Source organism: Octopus bimaculoides, chromosome 12 (genome assembly GCF_001194135.2).
Source record: "Octopus bimaculoides isolate UCB-OBI-ISO-001 chromosome 12, ASM119413v2, whole genome shotgun sequence".
Taxonomy (NCBI): domain Eukaryota; kingdom Metazoa; phylum Mollusca; class Cephalopoda; order Octopoda; family Octopodidae; genus Octopus; species Octopus bimaculoides.
The window spans coordinates 58,270,347-58,289,907 of record NC_068992.1 but is presented as its reverse complement, the minus strand read 5'-3'; the positions used below and the strand labels follow the sequence as shown (position 1 = coordinate 58,289,907).

General features: G+C 39.0%; 1 protein-coding gene across 2 annotated transcripts in view; it reads left to right on the top strand.

The window, feature by feature from the left end:
* Positions 1-19,561, top strand: part of LOC106876311 (Golgi integral membrane protein 4) — a 181,624-nt gene that overhangs the window by 160,729 nt on the left and 1,334 nt on the right. The window contains exons 7-9 of one of the 2 annotated variants that reach the window (XR_008265325.1): positions 4,071-4,391; positions 14,297-14,343; positions 18,968-19,016. Coding sequence is in view for 1 of the 2 variants with exons in the window: in XM_052972202.1 (XP_052828162.1) it covers positions 4,071-4,391; positions 18,968-19,016 (370 nt within the window). In the remaining variant the exon portion in view is untranslated. The remainder of the gene's footprint in view (positions 1-4,070; positions 4,392-14,296; positions 14,344-18,967; positions 19,017-19,561) is intronic. The other variant, XM_052972202.1, reaches the window with a different exon arrangement.

The following is a 19,561-nucleotide window of genomic DNA, read 5'->3' as shown; positions in this document are numbered from 1 at the left end:
ATATATATATATATATATATATATATATATATACACACATACATACATACAAACATACATACACATACACACACACACACACTTAATGTCTTCCTGCATACATTCTTGTTCTCACACACACATCACATTCCCAAAGACTTACAAATAGGATGGTGTGTGTGTGTGTGTGTGTGTGTGCTTCTTGCTTGCTTTTTGTTTGTTTCATGCTCTTGCTTGATGGGGCTGGGGTCAACCCCGGTTAGTGGTCCCAGAGATGTCATCATGTGTAGAGCTGACCAGGTCCATGCCTGCCCTTCTACATCCAGACCACATCTGCAGTAGGTGACCCAAGGTCAGCTCTCCATTGTTGGTGACTGTGGAGCCCAGGTAGATGAAGAAGCTGACAAACTCCACGACAATGGGGCCAAGATAATGTTGAGCCTCTGGAAATCTTCCTTACTCCCATCCAGATTTGACTTGATTTCTATGGTTGGATGCCCTTCCTAAAGCCAACCACTCAAAAAGTGTAGTGGGTACCTTTTATGTGTCACCAGCACTGACCACTTCCATGATTTCACTTGGCTTAATGAGTCTTATACACACACACACATTTGAATACAGATGAATATGCATCAGAATATATGCATGTGTGTGTGTGTGTCTGTAAAACATTGCAACGCTAACCTAAGGAAACCAGTCAGCTACCTGATCAGTTATTAATTAAGCAAATACAAAAGCCTGATAGACTTCATGCTCAATAGAAAACATAATAGACAGATGGTTATGGATGCTAAGTGTTTCTCTTTCTAACAAACAGATCACCTAATATAGGCTAGTAATGATTAGTCACTAAACATCCTGAAGAAAGAAGATGAGAAAAGCTCTTGACCAGTACATGTTCAGAAAAGTGTTAGTTAACTTATATATGACATCAGGGGGAAGAGATAGAGATTTAAAGGATAGTTGGAAGTGTCTATAAGATACCCTGCAGAAAACTACAAACCAGATTTTTGGCTGATGCAAGATCCCAGCCAGATGGGAAGTGACATCATGGTGGAATTGTACTATAGATTGCACTATAAAAGCTAAGAAACAAATATGGAATGAGTAGAAGGAAGGGCCACCAGAGATCAGTATCAAGTGTGTAGATGTCAGCTATACTTAACGAGGGAAAAAGTTAAAAGTAAGAGGTTTATAATATGCTCTGCAATATGAGGCATGAGGTATTTTTTTTTTCTATTTGTTTTGTTTTTCTTTGTAATGTAAGATAGTGGTGCTAGAGATAATTGAGACGGCAATGAGGAAGAAGTGTGTGTTAAATGAGAGCAGCACACTTGCTCTCACTGATGCCAATCAGAAATAAACATGAAGATACTGTTGTAAGAGGTTGCTGAATGAGGAGGGTGAGAGAGAGAGAAAAAGAAAGTTTACCTCAAGTGGATATTACAGAAGGACTTCAGACCATTGAAATTGAAACCCATATAGTTGAAAGCACCATTATGGAAATGAAGGCAGGAAAGAAAACTGGAAGGCGGCGAGCTGGCAGAATCGTTAGCACACCGGGCGAAATGCTTAGCGTTATTTCGTCTCCCTTTACGTTCTGAGTTCAAATTCCGCCGAGGTCGACTTTGCCTTTCATCCTTTCGGGGTCGATAAATTAAGTACCAGTTACGCACTGGGGTAGATCTAATCGACTTAATCCCTTTGTCTGTCCTTGTTTGTCCCCTCTATGTTTAGCCCCTTGTGGGCAATGAAGAAATAAGGAAAGAAAACTGGATCAGCAGTGATAGTCGCTGAGATGCTTGAAATATCTAACAATGTAACTCACTTACATTGTCAACCATGTAACACTGAAAACTATCATAGTGTAACAGTTCCACCAACAACTGCTACAAGGACAAAGTAGAAACTCTAGAGAAACAACTACAGAGCCATTTAAGTGATGAACCAAGTTTTGAAAGTTGCTGAAAGGGTTATAGTAAAACTGATTAGAAAGAGACAAGATGCAGAGACCCACAAATCTCATTCATTTGTTAGCAGAGACTTCTTGATGTATTGGAATCACAAGGAAGCTGACAGCAAAAGATTTCATTTATGCTTGATGTACAGCAGTAGTTAACAGTAAGAGTGCCCCTTAGATGAATTCCTTCAGATGCTATGAAGGCTTCCTAGAAAGAGTTGATAGTTTTTATTATGTAGACATATTTAGCAGTGGAGGTGAATGTGCCAACGGCATGGTTACTATTAACTCAGTTGAAACAAAAGATTTCTTTCTAAAAGGGAAGGGCAGTTTGTATGATGCTTTTGTACAATGTGCAATGCTGCAGGATAGTGAGACATGGGTTGTGAATGCAGAAGATTTGCAAAGGTTGAAAAGAAATGAAGTAAGCTTACTTTGTTGGATGAATAATGGGACACAAATGAGCTGAGAGAAAAACTGACATAAGAGGAATTAAATGTGAACAAGAGAAAAGGCTGTGCTGGTATAACTACATAATGTGTATGGAAGATATCAGTTGCATGAAAAAAATAGTGCATTTTGTGGATGGAAGTTATGGGAGTAGAAGACTAAGGAAGACATAAGAGAAAGGGGTAAAACTGATTTCAAGAGACTGAACCTCACAGAGGAGATGACAAAGGACAGTGACTCGGCAGAATACAGTGCCAGACAAACTATTAGTCTAAATAGTTACTATAATACACCAATCTGAATTGAGTGATGACAATTTAAATGTAAGTTTTTTTCAGGTTGCTGTGTGAGGGGAACAAACTTGGACAAGAAGGAAGTTGTTGTTGTTGTTGTTTAGCCCTTGGTTAAAGCCTGATTGAATCAACCTGTAACTGTTTCAGTTATGGACACCCTGCTTGTTTTTTTTTTTCGTTTTTTTTTTCAGGCAGTGTACCTTAGACCACATTGTCTAATGTATCTTTTTTTTGTAATGGTAAGATGTGATTTGAGGAAGACCTGGCTATTATTTCTTGCAGGTCTAGCTGCTGCATAGACATTCTTTCAGTGTCGCTTAGGTTTAAAAAGAGAAGTGTAGGTAGCTGTGGCGCTGTGATGAAAGAGCCTGGTGGAGCATTTTGCGCAGAGTTTGTGGACGTCAGTAACTGTAGAGGGCAAAAAAAAAAAAAAGAAAGGTTGTTGTTGTTTCCAGGTCAACCCAGATTGATTAAACCTTTGATCAAAAGTGTTCCAGCTATGACTACCCTATCTTATTTTCAGACAAACCATCCAGGATTATTAACCAATTTTGGTCCATTTAAAAAAAAATTGGTGGAATGTGTTTTGCATTTTCTTGCCAGTCAAACAACTACATAGAAATTCTCTGAATGGCTTGTTGTATCAGGTAGGCTTAGATGCAGGGTGATGGTGGTACACAACTTGCTAATTGAAGGAAGCATGTGTCATTCTTGTCCCAGTAGAGGAGGATACAGTATGTCAGTGAGTTAACGGTTGTAGTGTGTTCAGTGATTTTTTAGATAATGATAGATAAATAAAATCTGTTTGTAATTTGCAACAGATTAGTTAGTGTTAGGAGAATCTTCTCAAGAAACTAATATACAATTATACAATTGTTTCAGGAATATATATATATGTATATATATATATATATATATATATATATATATATATATATATTCCTGAAACACATTCAGGAATGTGACATAAAAGACACCACCCACCCCCATAGCTTTTTTGTTTTGAATGTACAGGCCCGTTAGGTCAGAGCTTATTTTGGTTTCTGTGACATTTAAGTCACTGAGAGTACAAACTTCCCCTGAATGGAATGCTAGTCCATCATCACGTTAACTTCTTCCTCCAACAGCTATCACTGGTTTTCATTTCATTTTCAGCTGAATGGAACTGAAGTAGCATGAAATGAAGTGTTTTGTTCAAGGATGTGCTGAGATGTGAACCCATGATCTGATGTTCACAAGCCCAACACCCCAAACCACTTTGCCATATGTCTTCATGCCATAGCTGTCAGCTATGTAAATGGAGAAACAAGATGCCTGTCATCTCTTGTATTACCTATTTTATGATTTGGCGACTCGTTAAACTAATTCCTGTACTCTTTGATTCTCAGGATGATGACAATGCTGATGCCAATCAGCCAAATGAGGACAAAGAGATTCTCCACATGCTTAGCAACCGAAGACATGGCAATAACAAAATACCTCCTGACTTCGACCTCAACAATGGCCTGAATAATGAGGGAAACCAACCACTGGAGAGGGTCAATGTTGAAGACAATCTTGCTGGACGTGAGCTTCCCAATGACCACCACGGAGTCATAGAAAACAAATTACCTCCAGATTTCTTTAAGGGTGACTTGAATAATGAAAACAAACTGGAGAAGGACAATGCCTTTGAACATGACCTTCAGTTGGATGGTAGAGAAGTTCAGGTAGTTAATTCTGTTTGTTGCTCTTGTAATGGTGCTTACTAATCAATAACTGGCATGTTTTTTTTTATCTTTTTATTTTTTTTTATTTTAGTTAAAAGCCTACATCCAAAATGTACTGCACAACCTCTGCCAATATCATATTTTCTATACATTTTTTTCTTCTTCAAAAACATACAATGAAAATTAACATGTCTTGTGGCTCTTAATGAATCATTGAGTCACTACCAAAGGCTTCAACTTCATGTAGTGTATCATTGCAGATATATATACATATATAAAATAGCAAGTAAATAAAAAAAATGAAAAAGATTTCAGCAGGGAATTGAGCAGAAGCTTAGATTTTACTCACCAACTACTTACCATCATTCCACAGTACTTTTACACACATGTTTTTCTCCATTTATTGTCTAATCTACACAACCAGACAATAGACTTTGTTTATAGACATATATTTATGCAACCTGATTAGATGGTATGCATAGTCCTAACTTCAGTGAAGTTGTGTAAGACCACATGTCATTCATTTTTTTGCTTTTTTCATATTAGCTTGAGTGTTAGCCAGATATATTACTAAGGCATTATTTCACAGCTGGAAGACGGTCAGCTGACAGAATCATTAGCAGATTGAGCAAAATGTTTAGTGGCATCCATCTTTAGTGGCATCCATCTTTAATGGCATCCATCTTTACATTATGAAGTCGACTTTGCTTTTCATCTTTTTGGGGTTGATAATATGAGTACCAGTTGAGCACTGGGGGTCGATATAATCGACTTACTCTTTCCCCAAAATTGTTGGCCTTGTGTCAAAATTTGAAACCATTATTTCACAGTTTGATATCTTTCCAGTATGTTTTCCCAATAAAAAACATTTCATTCTTTTTACATTTGAATGAATTGTTTACAGGGAAATATCGATGATTTTTCAATGCAAAGCACAGAATTTAAACATTCAAACACACACATGCACACACACACACACACACACACACACACACACACATAAGTATAACTACTGGTGTGGACATGGCTGTGTGGTTGAGAAGCTTGCTTCCTACCCATTTAGTCTTGGGTTCAGTCCCACTGTGTGGAGCCTTAGGCAAGTGTCTTCTACTCTACTCCTTGGTCAATCAAAGTCTTGTGAGCAGACGAAGTAGATGGAAACCAAAAAAAGTTCATGTGCGTGTGTGTGTGTGTGTGTGTGCCTTGTGTCCTTGTCTAAACATCTCATGATGGTTATAAATAAGCATCATCATCATACAAGCAAGGTTGTTCGTTTCCAGTCTTCCATGAAGAACATATTGGAATATATTACAGGTGATGGTTGGTGACAGGAAGGGCAACCAGCCATGTGAAAAACTGTCTCCAGAATTTCTGTTTGATCTATTCAAGCACGAAAAATTAGATGTTAAATGAATGATGATGACCTATGTATGCATGTATCTGCTTCTCGAAGGCTAACCTACTGAACCACAAGCACAGTCACAATGGTAATCTCGCCTACCAATGCAGTATCCAGCATGTTCTCTCATGCACATTGTGTAGCAGAATTCGTGGGTCAGCCAGTGAGCTCACTTGATATTGTAGATCCAGGCTATTGTTGCAAGGCCTGACTTGTAGTTGGTGTGGAATGACTTGTAGGTCCCTTGCAAACCTTAGGAGCCATATGAGATATCATCAGTAATATGAGATGTTTCTTAAAGTGAAACAGGTTTAAGAAGTGGTCTTACTTGGTCACAAATCGACTTCCAGCATGTATGCAAGTTTGTATGTAATGTAAGTATGTATGCATGTATATTTTACAACGCATACTGTAAGCATGCATGCACACAACATGCTTTGTATAGTTTCTGTCTACCAAATTGAGACACAAGGCATTGATCTGCTATTGTCTTTAGTAGAAGATACTTGCCCAAGGTGTCATGCTATGAAATTGAATTCAATACCACATGGTTGGGAAGCAAACTTCCTAACCACACAGTTATGCCTGCTTAAATGAAAAACATGATTTTTACAGTTGTCAGCCCTATATTGTCTTTTTGAGAGTCTGATTTTTGTTCTAAACAAGACTAAACATTTTTAATTGCATTCAGAACACAAACACAGTATACTGACATTTAAATGTACAACTCATTTTATAAAATAACACTTGAAGCTTATTTCATAATCGCTGGCATATTGTTTCTGCACTTCTGTTGCTATAGTGATGTTTAACAGCCTTTACTAAACTTTCTACTAATTATACTAGTGTTAGTTTATTATAGTACCAATGGTACAAGCACATGTAGCTTCATTTATCATTAATTCCTTCATTGCTAATCTGGGATAACACAGCACACTCATTGTAAACCTTGTTATGCTAATCATGGATTAATCTGCGATAACACAGATCAGAAATCAGTTGAAGTTTCTGCTTGTACTGCTAAGATACACCCTGGCAACCATTCACCATGCTGAGCCACCCAGAAGGCACTGCATATTGCATGTTTAGGAAAGTGGGTTATACATCATTAGATGTACACCTGACTTTCTTATATTAAATTAGAAGTGAACGGAACGCAGAACTCCAAACTGATCAACAACAACAATATTTATTTATGGAGGAAAATATACAGCTTCCAATTGTCCGGTTTCGGAGTAGCCTGCATGTAGATGTACTGTCCCTAGAGATGAATCGTTGGAGAGACAACTTGCTTCTTCCACACTCAATGAGAGCTTGTTTTAGACCGTCTTGCTTGTTCGCTGTCTGGCGTGGTAAGAGACAGAATTAAGCGGGAACACTTGGACGTTGAAATCCACGCATGCGTGGTTAAGGATGCAGCAATGGCGACTATGCCTTTTTGGCGCCATATGACGTCACTACACATGTATTTGCATGACTGTGCTGCAAGGCTGGATATTATTTTAATTTTTTTGTAAGCAGATCAACATGGGATCAGCAAACAGAAAAAACACAAAGGCAGCTGACACAGATGAGTGTATTCTCTTCAGGGAAAAGGTAGAGATGACCAAGGAAATATGTGGCAACGGAAGCTTTGCTGCTGTATGCCACAAGTTTGGTGAAATGAACATAGCAATTCCTTCCATTGACAAAGTGTGTGGAGATGATTCATTCATCACTGCGTTGCTTTGGAACCCAACCCCTGTGAGAAATGAGGATAGATGTACCAGTTTGGTGATAAATAATTAGTGAATTATTTGATAGCTCTAACAGAACTTAGTCCCTATTATTTAAATGGCCTCTACTAGTGCTAAATAGTCATTAATAAACACTGTGCTTATATTTGTTAGTAATTACTAAACTGCTAATTAGCTAAAAGTGAGCTAAATATTCATTAATGATAGTTTGGTATATAGTAGAAAACTAATAATAATTAGTTGTACATTTGCTAAACTGTCAATTTTGTTGTTATTGTTATTGTTATTATTATTATTATTATTATTATTTTTACTACTTACAACTGAACAATTGCTTTTGTTTTATTTGTTTTGTTTTTGTTTTTATATGACACCAGTGTATATATAATAGCCAATGTATAAATAAGGTTGATGCTAATGTACTTATTTGAAATGAGACAAAAATTTTAATTAATCATAATTACATTCGTGGTGAAGAGGAAGAACTATTAACTGACAGGGGAAATAACTCTGAATTCAAACTACATAAAATTAGATTAAAAAGTAAAACCATGCTGTCAGTGACATGTCTGATTTGCAACAGTACAATGATAAATCCAGTCATGTTTCAGTCTTATTAAACCTCTTCAGTCTTTAGTTTCACACAAAGATAACGTGGCTTTATATCATCATCATCGTGTAACGTCCGCTTTCCATGCTGGCATGGGTTAGATGGTTTGACTGAGGACTGGCAAGCCAGGAGGTTGCACCAGGCTCCAATCTGTTCGGGCAAGGTTTCTACAGCTGGATGCCCTTCCTAACACCAACCACTGCAAGAGTGTAGTGGGTGCTTTTTACATGTCACCAGCATGGGAGCCAGTCAGGTGGCACTGGCAACAACCACGCTCAAATGGTACCTTTTACGTCCCACTGGCACGGGAGCCAGTCAGGTGGCACTGGCATCAGCCATACTCAAATAGTGCTTTTTACATGCCACCGGCATGGGTGCCAGTCAGGCGGCACTGACATCAGCCACAACAAAGATTTCACTTGACTCAACAGGTCTTCTCAAGCATAGCATATTGCCCGATGATTGAAGGGTGTTTTTAAGTGGACCAGTTATGCGACACTGGCATTGGCCACTGATACAATCTCACTTGATTTGCTGGGTTTTCTCAAGCACAGCATATCTCCAAAGTTCCCGGTCACTTGCCTCTGTGAGAAGGTCGTACTTCACCACCTCATCCTAGCTCTTCCTGAGTCTACCTCTTCCACAGGTTCCCTCCACTATTAGGGTGTGACACTTCTTCACACAGCTGTCCTCATCCATACACAACACATGACCATACCAGTGCAGTCGTCTCTCTTGCACACCACATCTGATGCTTCTTATGTCCAACTTTTTTCTCAAGATGCTTACACTTTGTCGTGTATGCACACTGACATTACACATCCAGCATAGCATACTAGCTTCATTCCTTTCAAGCCTATGCATGTCCTCAGCAGTCACAGCCCATGTTTCACTGCCATGTAACATGGCTGTTTGCATGCATGCTTCATACAGTCTACCTTTCATTCTCAGCAAGAAGCCCTTTGTTACCAGCAGAAGTAAGAGCTCTCTGAACTTTGCCCAGCCTATTCTTATTCTAGCAATTACACTTTCAGAGCATCCACCTCCGCTACTGACTTGGTCACCTAGGGAATGGAAGCTATCAACTACTTCTAGTTTTTCCCCCTGGCATGTGATGGAATCTGTTTTCTATACATCTTTGATGTTTATTGTCCCTGTGCATCTGCCACATACAAAAACTATCTTCCCAGTTAACCTTTTCATATTGCTGCACTTCTTATGTGTCCATAGCTTACACCGGGTACATCTTATGGAGTTTCTACCTACACCTTTTCTGCAGATTGAGCAGGGATTTGTGATTTGTCTGCCTTCCTACTTACTAAGACTTTGGTTTCTGCTAGATTGACTCTAAGGCCCTTCGATTCTAGTCCTTGCTTCCACACCTGAAACTTCTCCTCTAGTTCTGGTAGTGACTCAGCTGTTAGAGCAAGATCATCAGCATAGAGGAGCTCCCAGGGGCAACCTGTCTTAAATTCTTATGTTATTGCCTAAAAGAGGGGGCTGAGGACTGATCCCCTACTTCTACCCAGAATTCTTCACTATACTCATTGCTAACCCTCACCTTACTGACAGCTTCCCTGTACATGGCTTGTACAGCTCTCACCAACCACTCATCTATCCTTAGTTTCCACATTGACCACCAGATAAGGAATCGGGGGACCCTGTCAAAGGCTTTCTCCAAGCCAACAAAAGCCAAGTACAGAGGTTTATCTTTGGCTAAGAATTTCTTCTTCAGCTGTCTTACCAGAAGTATAGCATCAGTGATGCTTTTCTCTGGCACAAACCCAAACTGCATCTCATCTGAACTAACTCTCTCCCTAACTAATTGGGCTATGACCCTCTCCATGACTTTCACCACCTGGGCCAACAATTTGATACCTCTGTAATTATTCCTATCTTATGCTTCACCTTTACCTTTGTAGCAGTTGACTATGATGCTACTACACCAGTCATTGGGTATGACTCATTCATGTATCACCTGGTTGACTGTACAGGTGACTGGACTATAGCCAATACCACCAGATATTTTAAGCATCTCTGCAGTGACTCCTGATGGACCGGGATCTTTCCCTGCCTTCATACCTTTAATTGCTTTTATTTACCAAGGTACTGTCAATTCAAATAGCTGGTCCCTCTGTTGGGTCGACATTTGGCAGACTCTCTTTCTCTCATTCATTCTCTTCATTTAGCAACCTTTCATAGTGGCGTCTCCAAGTCTATATATATATGTATGTATGTATGTATATGTGCATGTGTGTGTGTGTGTGTGCATGCAGCTATATATATATGTACATATTCACACGCACACACACACACACACACACACACACGCGCGCAATCACCGCCACCATTATCATTTAGGTTCATTCACCACGCTGGTATGCATTGGACAGTTTGAAAGGATCTAATGTTGATAAATCGAAGGATCACATCATCTCCCAGTGTCAGCTTGGATTTATTTTCTATGGCTGGATGTCCTTCCTAATGCCAGCCCCTTTACAAAGTTTTACTGCATGCTTTTTTCATGTCACCAGCACTAGAGAGGTCCCCTTGCAAATTGTAATACTAAACAGTCTGAAAGGGGCTACCATGTGTGAAGGAGAGAGAGTGAAGTATCTTTTATCTTTTACCGCCTTTGAGAATTTTAGTCATATGAATTATTTCCAGTACTTACATTTTTTTAAACCTGGTATTCAAAGTACCAATCTCTTTTGTTGAACTGCAAAGTCACAGGGGTGTAAACACACCAACACCAGTTGTCAAGAAGTGGTGGGGTGCAAAGACAGATACAAAGACACACATACATGGAGTTGTGTTGATCAGTGCTATAATAGTAGTCTTGTGTTGAAGCAGTTGTTTGTTTTGTCGCTGCTGCTATCATTATCAATCGTGCTGGTGACTGCAGTGGCTGCAAAAGAGTAGTACGTCTGGTAGTGTGGTAGAAGTGCCATCTATTCAACTTCTGCTAGGCTTCTGTTAACTTTTTCTGACATTATAGTCGCCATTCTTCAACAATGCTGGCATTGGTATTGTTGCTGTTATATGTTGTCGGCACTCCGTCGCTTACGACGTCGAGGGTTCCAGTTGATCCGATCAACGGAACAGCCTGCTCGTGAAATTAACGTGCAAGTGGCTGAGCACTCGACAGACACGTGTACCCTTAACGTAGTTCTAGAGGAGATTCAGCGTGACACAGTGTGACAAGGCTGACCCTTTGAATTACAGGCACAACAGAAACAGGAAGTAAGAGTGATAGAAAGTTGTTGTGGAAGAGTACAGCAGGGTTTGCCACCATCCCCTGCCGGAGCCTCGTGGAGCTTTAGGTGTTTTTGCTCAATAAACACTCACAACGCCCAGTTTGGGAATCGAAACCACGATCCTATGACCGCGAGTCCACTGCCCTAACCACTGGGCCATTGTGCTGTTATATATATATATTAAGATTAATGTAATATAAAGCTGAAAAAAAAAAAAATTAACACCAAATATACAGTGCGTGTGTTTTTATTGGCTAAACTGGCAATATGACCATCCCCAAGTACAACAACATATATATATATATATATATATATAACATGATCACATGACCAACCAGGCTATCAGATGTTGTTACACATCTCTGGTCGCAGTGTGTTTTTTTTTTTTGCATTGTTTTAGCCTTCAAATGATGTCACCCTGCTGACAAGGCAAACAGGCCAACATTGCCCATTGATTGAAAAGGGAGACTGGAGCAATATAAAATGAAGCGTTTTGCACATGAATACAATGTGCTGGCCTCTGAGGGAATCGAACTCACGATCTATCATTCATGAGTACAACAGCCTTGTTTTCTACTTACTTAAATTGATTTTAAATTTTGTTTCAACATCTGGAAGTTTTAATTTACTTCTTTAATTCTATTAAAGATTCAGCTACAAGAGCTAAATCATTAGTATACATAGGATTTCCCACAGACAGCAAGGTCTTGAACTCCTCTATGTTAACTTGTTGGGTTATCATGAATAGGTGATGGCTAAGAACTGACCCTTGATGAATCCTTAACTTCACACTAAATTCTGAACTCATTGCTTTACCAATTGTACAATTAACTGAACTCATTGCTTTACCAATTGTACCTTTGTAGAAAGCTTTTACAGCCCCCATGAGCCTTTCACCTCCATCTATTGAAAAAAAATTTTTTTATATGACTATCAACTTAATGAATGAAGCACTCTGTCAAAGGACTTCTCCACATACATTGGACTTTACTTTTCTGTAGTTATCACCATATAAACATACAGCCAGTATGCAAAACAGCTGGGTATTTCACATAAACAGTGTAACTCTCAAGTAGAAACAGTGGAACACAGTGTGAGACAAGACTGAATTTTTGAATTACAGTTATTGTCCACTCAACAGGCTTTTTTTACTGTCTCTATCACTTTCACTGACAAGTCTTGAGCTGATTGAAAGCTTTGCTAAAGACTCTTGTCCAAGATGTCACCCAGTGAGATAGGACCTAGCATTTCATTACTTTGAAGCAGACTTCTTAACCACTCAACCATACCTGCACCTATCTGTCTGTTTATCTGTCTATCTATCTATCTATCTATCTATCTATCTATCTATCTATCTATCTATCTATCTATCTATGTGTCTGTGTGTGCATGTACATGCAGGTGTGTGAATGCATGTCTATTCACACATGCACACTTGCATAAGCACGGTTGCATATATGCGGATATAAATAGGCATAGGGTGTTAGTTCGGTGGATTTGTTAGAACATCAGACAAAATACTTTGCTGTATTTAGTTGTGGCCCTTTGCACACTGAGTTCAAATTCTACACAAGTCGTCTTTGCCATTTATCATTTCAGAAGTTGATTAAATAGAGTACTAGTCAAATATTGGGTTTATCTAATTAACTATGCCATCTTCCTAAAATATATGGACTTAAGCCACTGTTAGAAATCTTCATTATAACTATCCTTTTTGCTATAGGCACTGGTCAATTACATCAACCCCTATTTTATTGACCTCGAAAGGATGAAAAGCACCATCTACCTTAGCATGATTCAAGCTCAGAACGTGAAGACAGATGAAATGCTACTAAGCATTTTGTCCAGTGTGCTAACAGTTTTGCCAGCTCACTGCTTTCATCATCATCATTGTCATCATCATCATCATCATCATCATTTAATGTCCATTTTCCATGCTGGCATAGGTTGGATGCTTTTACTGAGGACTGGCAAGCCTGTAGGCTGCACCAGGCTCCAATCTGATCTGGCAAGGTTTCTACAGCTGGATGCCCTTCATAATGCCAACCTCTCCAAGTGTGTAGTGGGTGCTTTTTACATGCCACCAGCACCGGAGCCAGTCAGTGGGTACTGGCATCGACCATGTTTGGGCGGTGCTTTTTACATGCCACCAGCACGGGAACCAGTTAAGGGGTACTGGCATCGACCACATTCGGATGGTGTTTTTTGCATGCCACCGGCATGGGAGCCAGTCGGGGCTCTGGCATTGACCAGTATGGCACAATGATAATGGTTTCAAATTTTGGACCAAGGCCAGCAATTTCAGCAAAGGGAGTAAGTTGATTGCACTGACCCCCAGTACTCAACTGGTACTTAATTTATTGACCCTGAAAGGATGAAAGGCAAAGTCAACCTAGGAGGAATTTCAACTCAGAACGTAATGATAGATGAAATATTGTTAAGCATTTTACCTGATGTGCTAATGATTCTACCAAGGGAGTATTTACATGGTAGCTCAACCCGCTAGAAATCACAGTCAGATCTCTCTCTCTTCATCCCGTAATGTCTTATGAAAGGCAGGGCAGTTAATAACGCAGTCAAAGATACACTTTTGTTTACAAAAAAATACATGCAATAATCACAGCTGGGATGTCTTTGGTTATAGATCTACTCAGTCGGTGATGGCCATGGGCTAAATGCAACACAGCATCATGGATGTTGTTGCAGTTCTAGTAAGCTGAGACAATGTTGGATGATCAATGAGAAAAAAAGGCAGTATGCATTGCGTGACCTGATGATGATGATGATGATGATGTTGAGGATGATGATGATGGTGATGATGATGATTGTTGTTGTTATTGTTGTTATTATTATTATTATTATTATTATTATTATTATTATAGTTGTTATCATTATAATTTTAGGGTGACAGATGGCGAAATCAATAGAATGAAGGGTGATGTACCTCGAGGTATTTAGTTAAATCTATTTATGTTCTTGGTTCAAATCCCACTAGGTTTAAATTTGCTTTTCCTCCTTCCAGAAACTAATAAACAAAGCACCAGTCGTATATACTGGTAATATATTTAACTGACTATATCTTCCCGACAGAATTTATATGGTTTCATACCAGTGTTAAAAATTATTATTAATACAGTATTTTTACTGGCTCTTTACTTTTTAACTTTGAATTCCACCAAGGTGTGCTTTGCTTTTCATCCTTTCAAGGTTCAATAAAGTATGTACCAGTTGAGCACTGGAGTCAATGTAATCGACCAGTCCCCTCCCAACAAATTTCAGGCCTTGTGCCAATAATAGAAAGGATTATTATCATTACCGCTGGACTGGCTCCTGTGCAGGTGGCACATAAAATACACCATTTCGAGTGTGGCTGTTGCCAGTACCTCCTGACTGGCCTTCGTGCCGGTGGCATGTAAAAGCACCCACTACACTCTCGGAGTGGTTGGCGTTAGGAAGGGCATCCAGCTGTAGAAACTTTGCCAAATCAGATTGGAGCCTGGTGTAGCCATCTGGTTCACCAGTCCTCAGTCAAATCGTCCAACCCATGCTAGCATGGAAAGCGGACGTCAAACGATGATGAAAACTCACAGCTTATTTTGCTGGGTATGATGGAAAATGTCAGCTGCCCACAGCCAGCAGACTAAGGCAACACTTGTTTTACTGGTCATGCTTCAAGAACACTGCAAAGAATTTTTGCAGTTCCAAGCAATGCTGATTTTTGTAGGTGTTCTACCTTCACACTTACACCGATCTTTTTCAGCCATGTTGGTAGTTGAGTGCTGATACTTCCAAGTGCATCAATTACTATTCATATCACATCTACTCTCTTCATTGACCACAACTTTTGTATTTCCCCACTTTAAATCGTCGTAGTTGTTTATTTTTTTCTTCTTCTTTCACATTGATCCTGTTGTCACCGGGGCATGCTATATCGATTATCATACAATGTCTGGTCAGGTGATCACACTGGATCATTACATCCTTCAGGATTTTGCAGGTCTCATTTTTGGTGACTCCTTCTGGGGTTTGCTCAGACTATTATTATTATTATTATTATTATTTTTATTATTATTATTATTATTATTATTATTATTATTATTATTTTATGTTTGACTTTTGTTTTGCATTTGTACAAGTTGGATCCAAGTCTCACCCAGAGACCTCAAGAGACAACAAGTTAGAAGTTCATGTAGGTGTTATGCCTAGGGTACCATATATTTGGATTTGTACAGTTTTGTTCAAGTGAATGTTTAAGAAACCATAAGAAAATTATGTGTTTGCTTTAAAATTTGAGATCACATAGACAGTATACAAGATTGTGAGGTTGTTTATTGAAGGTATTGTGTCTACTGGGGGTTTGTATTGTTTGTCATGTCACAACAAGGACCTCAGACAGACAGTATTTTACGCAATATGCATGCCGTTCCAAGTAATGCCAACTTTTGCAATACATCTAGACTGTAGGGTATTTCTAAGGTTTTTCAGATTGGGTGGTATTCAACCCAATGTTCCGATGACAGTAGGGATAACCTTTATGTTCGACTCTCGTAGCTGCAACATCTCAGTGATTTCAATTCTAAGGTTTCCATATTTATCAACTTTTTCTCTTTCTTTCATGATGATATGTTGATCTCCTGGCACTGCTACGTCGATTATTAGGCACTCTTGTTTGTCCCTCTTAAAGGATACTATATCTGGCCTTCAGTGCTCTAACACTTAGTCTGTCTGGAAATCAAAATCCCAGAGGATTTTTGCCTTCCCCTTTTCATCCATTACCTTTTCCGGGGTAAGTTGGTACCAAGCACCAGTAACCTCATAGCCATACTTATGGCATAGTAACCAGTGGAGTTTTGGGGCTACTTTGTCATGTCTACGCTTGTACTCTTTCTGCACAAAACTTTCACAAGCACTAACAATGTAAGTCGCGTTTTTGATCCTCTTCCCAGACATTCTGCAGAGGACCAATGCACTTATGTGGTATATATTCTTCTTGACTGAGTTGGTATTCAATGCCTGATCCTGGGCTGCGATGATTAGGGTTTCAGTATTCTTTTTTAGGTTACCCTTGTTGAGCTACCTCCATGATGCTTCCTGGTCTTTTAATTTGTTGGTTTCTAGGTGGAACTGACCATGTAATTTCATATGGATTAGGGTTTCTTCTCTCTCATTGGCTGTTCTTGATCGGAATCCATGAGCTCTCTCAAATCCATTTTTGTTTACTCCTTCTACACTAGCAGCATACTGTAGCAAGTCTTGTTCGCTGCTTACCAAATATTCTGCCATATTTCTTGTTTCACTGTTGATGCACTCCCATATGCTAATCAACCCAAATTCACCTTTACCTCTCTTCATGTAGAGCCTGTGTACATTTGCTTTAGGGTGGAGGGCCCCATGCATTGTCATCGTCTTTCGGGTAGTGCAATCGAGTTGGTCAATCTCTGCTTGTGTCCATCTCAGGATGGGTGCACTATAGCAGACTACAGTAATAGCCCATATGTTGAAGGCAGTCACAAGGTTCCTTGAGTTGAGCTTTGATTTCAAGAGAAATTTGAGGCACTTGAAATATGCAGTGATGACCTTGTCTTTCATTTCGTTGTGCAAGATATTGTTTAGCTCCAGGATCCCAAGGTACTTGTACCCATCATCACCCGGGTCTTCCATTCTCTCTCTGTTTGGCAATTTTATGCCCCTACAATTTACTCTTTTCCCTTGCTTCAAAGTAAGCACCGTACACTTTGAGATACTGAATTCCATCCCTGTATCCTTGCTGCACATTTGCACAGTCTCAGCCAGCCTCTCCATTTCAGGCTCTGTTTTTGTGAACAGTTTTAAATCATTCATGAAGAGGAGGTGGTTGAGACAAGGTCCATTCTTTCTCAACCCATAGTGCACGTTGATTTTATGTAGGCCTAACAAACAACAGAGGTGAACAAGAGTATCCTTGGAAGATACCTATTCTGAGTGTTACCTCGGCTAAGTGCAGGTTGTTACAGGAAAGATGCGTTTTCCAACTAGGCATGCTGTTCGTAATCAGTGCACACACATTCTCAGCTATTCCACATATGTCGAGTGTTTCCAAAATCCACAAATGCAGCAACATGTCGTAAGCCTTTTTGAAGTCTATCCATGCCATGCATAAGTGTTTTTGGTACCATTTGCAGTTCTTCATTATAACCTTATCTATCACAAGGTGGTCCTTGTTGCCATTGGATCCTTTTCAATTATTATTATTATTATTATTATTATTATTATTATTATTAAAGGTGGTGAGCTGGCAGAGCCATTATCAAGCACGACAAAATGCTTAGCAGCATTTCATCCATCTTTTATGTTCTAAGTTTAATTTCTGCCGAGGTTGACTTTGCCTTTCATTCTATCAGGGTTGATAAAACAAGTACCAGCTGAGAACTGGGGATCGATGTAATCAATTTATCCCCTCCTCCAAAATTGCTGGCTTTGTGCCAGAGTTCGAAATCATCATCATCAGCAGAAGCAGAGCAGCTCACTTGCAGAATCATTAGCACACTGGACAAAATGCTTAGCTGCATTTTTTCCAGCTTTACATTCCGAGTTCAAATTCCACCAAGGTTGACTTTTGCCTTTCATTCTTTTGAGGGTCAATGTAACCAACTAGCCCTTTCCCCCTGAAAACTGCCAGCCCAGTGCCAATATTTGAAAGCATTATTGTTGTTGTTGTTGTTGTTCAGTTGCCTTATTTTTTTTATTGCTTTCTTTCATTGCACACCAGAGCACAGCATGCGAAGTTTTGTTTTGGTTTTATATTTTTCACTGTCTTCAAATCTTTGTATGTAATTATATGTGCAATCCCTGAGAAGAACTATTTCTCTATTATATGCATATTTCTAAGTCCTGGTGCTTTGATTATGTATCTGTTTGCATGTTTTTTAACCATTCCCAAAGCACATACTGTTATTAGAGTGATTGTTTCTGTTTTCAGGCTCCACATTCAGGTTATTTCTGTTGCCAAATCTTGGTGCACAGATAATGATTACATTTCTTTAAGTGATGTATTAGCATCTGTTGGAACTGATACTGTGACTTAGGCATCAATTCCTTTCCTGGTGGTTTTTCACCAAGGTTGACTTTGCCTTTCATCCTTTCACAATAGTCAGTGTAAATACCTGGACCCCTTCACCAAAATTTCAGGTTTTGTGCCTATAATAGAAGGGATTATTATTATTATTGTTGCTATTATCATTATCAAAGTGGCAATCTGGTGGAATCAGTAGCTTGTTGGGCAAAATGCTTAGTAGCATTTTATCTGTCTTTACATTCTGAATTTAAAATCCACTGAGGTTGAAATTGCCTTTTATCATTTCTGGGGTCGATAAAATAAGTACCAATTGAGTACTGGGGTTGATGAAATTGAATTAACCCCCTCTTGAAATTACTGGCCTTGTGCCTAAATTTGAAACCATTATTATCATTATTATTATTCCTTTGTGTTTTGTGTATAAGTGTTAAAAACAAGATATTTTGCAACATCTTAAGTTCATGACATCTGGAATGTTCTTTGTCTCTATAATTCTATATTTCATTTATTTCAAATACAGGTCCAGCTTCCAAAGAATATGGAAAACAAGAAATTAGAATCAAAATATGGTAAGAAAAACATTTCATGTCTATTTCAACTGATGTTGCTACCAGTGCAGTTGTATGGTTACACTGTTTGACATTAGGTTCACATATTTATTATATGGAATATAACCTGAACCACAGTATTTGTCCTGTGTCTGGTTTGAAACCATGCTGTTATAATCCACTTCATTTATTGGCTTCCAGCCAACCAATTCTACAGCCACCTCCTTGTTCAAAATAATGCCTACTCCATATTTATGCTGGTCCTCCATGCCAGAATACAGGATCATAAACCCATCAGATTTATAACCTTGACCAATCCAATGCACTTTGCAAATGCCAAGTATGTTAAGTGTAAGTGTGACTGTGTGGTAAGAAGCTTGCTTCCCAACTACATGGTTCCAGGTTCAGCTGCACTGCATGGCATCTTGGGCAAGTGTCTTCTACTATAGCCTCAGGCCAACCAAAGCCTTGTTAGTGGATTTCATGGACCAAAACTGAAAGAAGTCCTTTGTATATGTGTATATATATATATATATATATATATATATATATATATATATATATAT